The sequence below is a fragment of the Cynara cardunculus genome (genome assembly GCF_001531365.2).
Source record: "Cynara cardunculus var. scolymus isolate 2C chromosome LG 3, CcrdV1, whole genome shotgun sequence".
Taxonomy (NCBI): Eukaryota; Viridiplantae; Streptophyta; class Magnoliopsida; order Asterales; family Asteraceae; genus Cynara; species Cynara cardunculus.
The window spans coordinates 1194329-1200273 of record NC_037530.1 but is presented as its reverse complement, the minus strand read 5'-3'; the positions used below and the strand labels follow the sequence as shown (position 1 = coordinate 1200273).

The 5945-nt window shown below is 35.2% G+C and overlaps 1 protein-coding gene across 1 annotated transcript in view; it reads right to left on the bottom strand.

The window, feature by feature from the left end:
- Positions 1-3650: 3650 nt before the first annotated feature.
- The window catches only part of LOC112509834 (AP2-like ethylene-responsive transcription factor BBM1), a 12872-nt gene continuing 10577 nt past the window's right edge, over positions 3651-5945 (bottom strand). Inside the window, exons 9-10 of the mRNA XM_025115013.1 lie at positions 4849-4925; positions 3651-4657 (exon numbers count right to left, since the gene is read on the bottom strand). Coding sequence (XP_024970781.1) covers positions 3852-4657; positions 4849-4925 — 883 coding nt within the window. The 3' untranslated portion in view covers positions 3651-3851. The remainder of the gene's footprint in view (positions 4658-4848; positions 4926-5945) is intronic.

Genomic DNA, 5945 nt, shown 5'->3' with positions numbered 1-5945 from the left:
AAAGTAAATTATTTTATTATTAAATCTAAATTAAATTATAATAAAAATTGATTTGAAAAAGTTACACCAAAGAAAAAATGAGAACTATTAAATAGTTAATTTGATACTAATATCGATTTATTTTTTTTTAAATTTTTATGCTACTTCAAATTTATATTTCATTCAAAAATAAAAACATTATCACTTTCTCAAAACGATGTAAAATCGTACTATATCGATAGAGACAAAATATAAACTAAACATTAAAATCGAAATTTATCTCGCTGCATTGCACGGATACTCTTCTAGTATGGTATAGATAGAGGGTGGAGGTCCCTCATATGAAGAGGGAAAAAAAAACGCTAAAAGCAACAGATTAAGCACTCGGGTGGGGACGAACCGTATCCACCAGAAAAAAAAAACCAAAGCTCCCAAATGGAAAGAAAGAGGGAAAGACCAACCACTGAGGAACGTTCCAGGCAAGACGAGTCCGGACAACATTTGGAGCCGGGATAAGGATCAGGCTAAGGGACCGTTTTCCAAATACTTACTCGGTAAGTGCTTATCAATAAAATTTAACAATATTATTTACTTACTGGGTAAGATTTTAGTTTACCAAAATGATATCGCATGCAACAATTTACTCGATAAGTGTTTACCATGGTAAGAGTCGTCACTCTCACTTACCGGATAAGACTCTTGGTCCTTGTCTTACTCTTTCCGGGTATGATTCTTAGTTCTTATATCATATTCATCTGGTGAGTTAACGTGACTTGATAAATACCTACTCGAGTAAGCATTTGGTAAACGATCATAAGAAGAGTTTGATAAAGTCAGAAGCCCAATACCATTTATAAGCCTATAACGTGATAAGGCCTTAGGCCCACTATAAACTAAACACACACAAAAAAAAAAACTTCATTTTTATGTTTTTTTAATTATAAAAAAAAATATTCAACCCTAATTATACATTTAAAAACACAAAAAATGCATTTATTTTATTATAAAAAATATATTTTTTTTATATTTATCTACCATTTTATTAAAATATAGTATTATAATATGTAATTAATTATTACATAAAAATATTGTATATGGTTTTAAAATAAATTAAACTTTTAACTACTAAAATAATATATTTTTTTAAGTGTATAATGTTATATACGGCAAATAGAATAAATAAACTTACGCATCGTCCTCGTATTTGGTAAGGTTTGAACCCTTCACCTCTTAGGAGGTAAATGACAAATTGCATAAAAAAAATAATGTACTTTAACTTGATCCGCCTTAACAGTGCACCCACCGGTCAAAAACCTAGCCCCTAACATATATATATGGACTTATGATCATGTGAGACCAAGGGGTTTTTGTGAAACCCGTAAGACCAATTCTCAACAATTGGATTAGATTTATAATCTGAACATTCATAATCACAAAATTGTCACGAGACTTCTCAATAATCACAAAAGTGCCACCGTGCAACTTTACACCATTAGTTTATAAAGTTGATCAATGAACATAAATTGGTCTTACGGCTCTCTAACGAAAAACCTTTGGTCTCACGTGAACTCATCTCTACGTATATGTGTGTATATATATACAGGAGCGAGCAAATACAAACCTTACAAACTAATTACAATCAATCACATAAATCCATTTTTTTTTAATTAATAAGGGTGCGTTTGGTTTGAATGAATGAAATGGATTTGGGAGGATTTGGATTTAAAATCCATTGCAATCCCATGTTTGGTTTGCTAACTGGTCAGGATTTGAAATCCCGTGTATCTTTTAAAATCCCGTAAACAAGGGATTTTAAAATCCATAGTAAATGGGCTGGATTTAAAATCCAAATCCGGGCGACATCTCCTCTTCCACGCTTCAATCTTCATGCCCTAACCTTCTCAAGCTTTCCCCGTTGCTCTCGCCGGTCTCCTCCAACTCCCCACTGCTCGCACCGGTGTCTCCTCCAACTCCCGACTGCTCTTGCCGGTTCTCTCCTCTTCTCTGCTCTTCGTCCTGCTTGAACCGGTGCTCATCCTCTTCGCCTCTTCGTCCCGCTTGAGCAGGTAAGACTTCCCTTTCCAATCTTCTCGTTATTACATTACAATCTTTATGACTCCAGAATGTTACCACCATTGTTGTTGTTGAGCCATTCATTGGTAACATCGACCTTGCAACCTTGCCTAATATTGGGATACCTGAAATTGGAAACCCTAGCCAATGAAACCTCAATTCCAAACCGTCACTATCACAACATTGCTACCGCCTATAAGCGGAATTGACATATCACGTATCTAAACTAATGACATGTGCTAGGTCCGATTGCAGCAATGGGTGGTGAAAGAGATTTGGTGATTAAAATAATTACAAAAAAATCTAAATCCAAATCCTACAAACCAAACAGAGGAATGGATTTCACATCAAATCCAAATCATGCAAACCAAACACAGGAATGGATTTTAAATCCAATCCAATCCAAATCCCATGGAATCCAAATCCCTCCTGGGAATCCAAATCCCTCAGAAACATTCCTGCAAATCAAACGCACCCTAAGGGTATTATGGTCATTTGAATTTATAAGAGTTATGTTTGGTAATTATCAAATATTAATAGATAAGTTTGGTAACAACATAAAATTTATAAAAATATGGATGATATATTGATTAGCACAATATTAGCAAATATTCAATTGAGGTATGCATTGAATTTTTTTAAACAAATCGCCACATATTAAAAAATGTAGAAAGATTTTGTTTAAAAAAAATCCCCCCTAATTTTCAATGAAATAGGTTCAAACTGTTCAACGAAACATGGTCATATATGATTGCATCATGTTTATATGTATAACAACTGTAATTAAACAAGTTCATAGGTAATATGTGATTGCATGAGGTTCGTATGTATAACAGCTGTAATGAAACAAGTTCATAGAACATGTTTCCCCCCCTTTTGTCCTTCTGTGTCTCTAATATGATTTTTTTTACTTTACTTATTTAGTTTGTTTCAATCTTAGTCTTTCATAAAAAAAATGGATGAATGTGATTAGTTTGTAAAGTTTGCATGAAATGAATGGTTTGCAAAGTAAACCTCATATGTATGTGTATGTGTATGTGTGTGTATGTTTAAAAAAAAGGTTTATTGGCGGGGACCTCATGGCCCCGTGGTCCACATTTTGTGAGCCCTACTTGCCATACCTCATAAGCAAGCACCAGAAAAGACAACCTGTCCTCCCCTGGAATCAGACCTTTGCGGGCACGCTCAAGGCAAGGCATTTACGGAAGGAGGTACCCATCAATTAATTGACTAGGGTGGGATTCGAACACTAGTCCTCCTAGGAAGTCAAGTGCCCTTGCTACCACTAGACCAACTAGTGATTGGTTGTATGTGTATGTATATGTGTATGTGTATGTGTATGTGTATGTGTATGTGTATGTATATGTATATGTGTATGTGTATGTGTATGTATATGTGTATGTGTATGTGTATGTGTATGTGTATGTGTATGTGTATGTGTATGTGTATGTGTATGTGTATGTGTATGTGTATGTGTATGTGTATGTGTATGTCTATGTAGATGTAGATGTATTTGTGTGGTTAAAACTGAGTTTAAGATTACAAAGTCTGGTTTTTTCTACATACTTCGGGGATCTAAATACATTTTCAAAATTAAGTTCCCAAAACCATAGAACATACTCTATTGGTTTCTTGAAACTTTGGTTAGATCCTAATCTAAATCCATTTATAATGGAAAATTAAGCAAAAGAAAATGAAACCCTTCTCTTTTCTAGTTCATAAGAACACAAAATTGCAAAAAAATCTACCTAAAAACCCTCAAAATGTATTCATTGTATTCAACCTATCCAAGATCCTCACTATGTATCATTCCACATCGTGAAAGTAGGAGCGTCGCCGTGAGCCACCACCAGGTTGGCGGTCCGGGCCGCTAGGGTTGGTATGGCGGTCGGCACCCAATTGCTATAAGTCGATCCTTCATGATGATAATATAAATTTCCATTGCTAACTCCATGGTTTTGATCACATAATCCATCTTGTGATGAACCATTGGTGGTGGTAGCCATCATATGGTTTATATAACCATTGTTGCCACTATCACCGTCGTATCCAACCACTGCATGGTGGTGTTCACCTCCTCCATCATAACTATGTTCCATTGAAGATGAATCCAAGTTCATTAGGTTATGAAGCACAGAAGAAGGTGGTGAAGGTTGGAAAAACTGATGAATATGTTGAAGGTCTTGAAAACCTTGACCATGGTCCGGATCGTGTTGTTCTTGTTTGCACCATAATCGTTGTTGGCTCGAACCATTGGTGTAGTTTTGTGGGTAGTGCATGCTAAATGGTTGAGCATGTGGTTGAGATAGGGTTTGGTGGTGGTAGTCGATGGAGCTTGGCCAATTCATGGCAGCATAACCGTGGATTCCTTCGTGGGTCGTCATTTGGGACGTCAAGTGGTCTTCTTTTGCCACCCTGAGTAGCTCAGTAGCAGCTGCTTGTTCTGCATCCTTGAGCCGCTTGGCAGCACCACCTATCGGCAAGGTGGTGCTCTCAAGGATGCATTTAACGTCGTATCTATTGATTTCAAAGTTCGTGACTGCATTCAGTCCACGAAATTTGATGGCGGCAATGTCGTATGCCTCTGCCGCTTCTTCTTGCGTGCCTATATTAAAAATAACCATCGATCAAAATAAAATTATGTTGTCTTCAAAGCCTATGTCTCATTCATGTCCCACCAATCACATGTAAACACATACTTATTCATTTGCTCTCTGATGATGTGTCTTCATGTGATTGGTGAATATGAAAGAGATAAAATATATTTTTACTCATAAAAAGGTGAAAAGGATTTACCAAAAGTTCCCAAGTAAAGATCTTTGTTCCCTGCAACTCTTCCGATTCTCGCTTGCCATCTTCCATGTTGATGGTGTCTGAATATTTTCAACACTGTTATGATCGTTGTTCATTTGAAAATACTGTATTTAAATGTGTAACAAGATCGTACTTTCGTTGTTGGATATGTCTGATAATTAACGAACAACAAAGTTCTATATAAATTATTTGTAATACGTCACAAGCAAAAGGTTCAATATCATGTATACATGCACGCGCGTGTGCGTGTGTATATATATGCGAAAGATCGTATGAGAAGAGATGTTATAATGAAAAGTGTAAGAAGAAATTTGAACATTTGATTACTTTTAATCTCATGTCCACCCATAAATTGCGTTTTAGAAGACAATTGATCCGGTGCATCTTGGTACACCTCATTAGTGTTGACATTTAATTAACATTGATCCAAACGTGGATATCAATTCTTATGTTTCCCACTGTAACTTCCCTTGTTACCATAACCTAACCATATATATATATATATATATATATATGAGAGAGAGAGACTTGAGTTCACGTAAGACCAGTCTGTTTTTGTGAGACTACTTTTTTACACGTGAAATTTCATAACAAAACGTTGTGAAGGTAACATTCACAGTGTTTTTGCTGTGAATGTCCGGCTTTTTTTACCTTCACAACGTTTTACTGTGAAGTTTCAAGTATAAAAAAATAGTCTCACAAAAACATATTGGTCTTATGCAAACCCAATCTTATATATTTATATATATGATGGTGTATATTATCCTCCGACATTATGATTCCTATTATTTCTTAATTTATGATTTTAAAAGAAATCTTCCAAAGTATATTCTGACTGCTGTGGGTAATTGGCATGTGCAAACTGGTTCCTTTTGGTCCCATTTATCTATACTATATTATAAAGCATTTGACTAAAACTCTTAAAAACTCTTAAACTCTTAAAACTCTTAAACCCGTTCATCCCTAAACAATTTCATCCCTATCCGATTTCATCTCATAACTGAATTCGTGTAACTAACTGCAGATAAACACAATCAAATACAGGATAAACATCTCATTTTAAATATAAAAAATCTAAA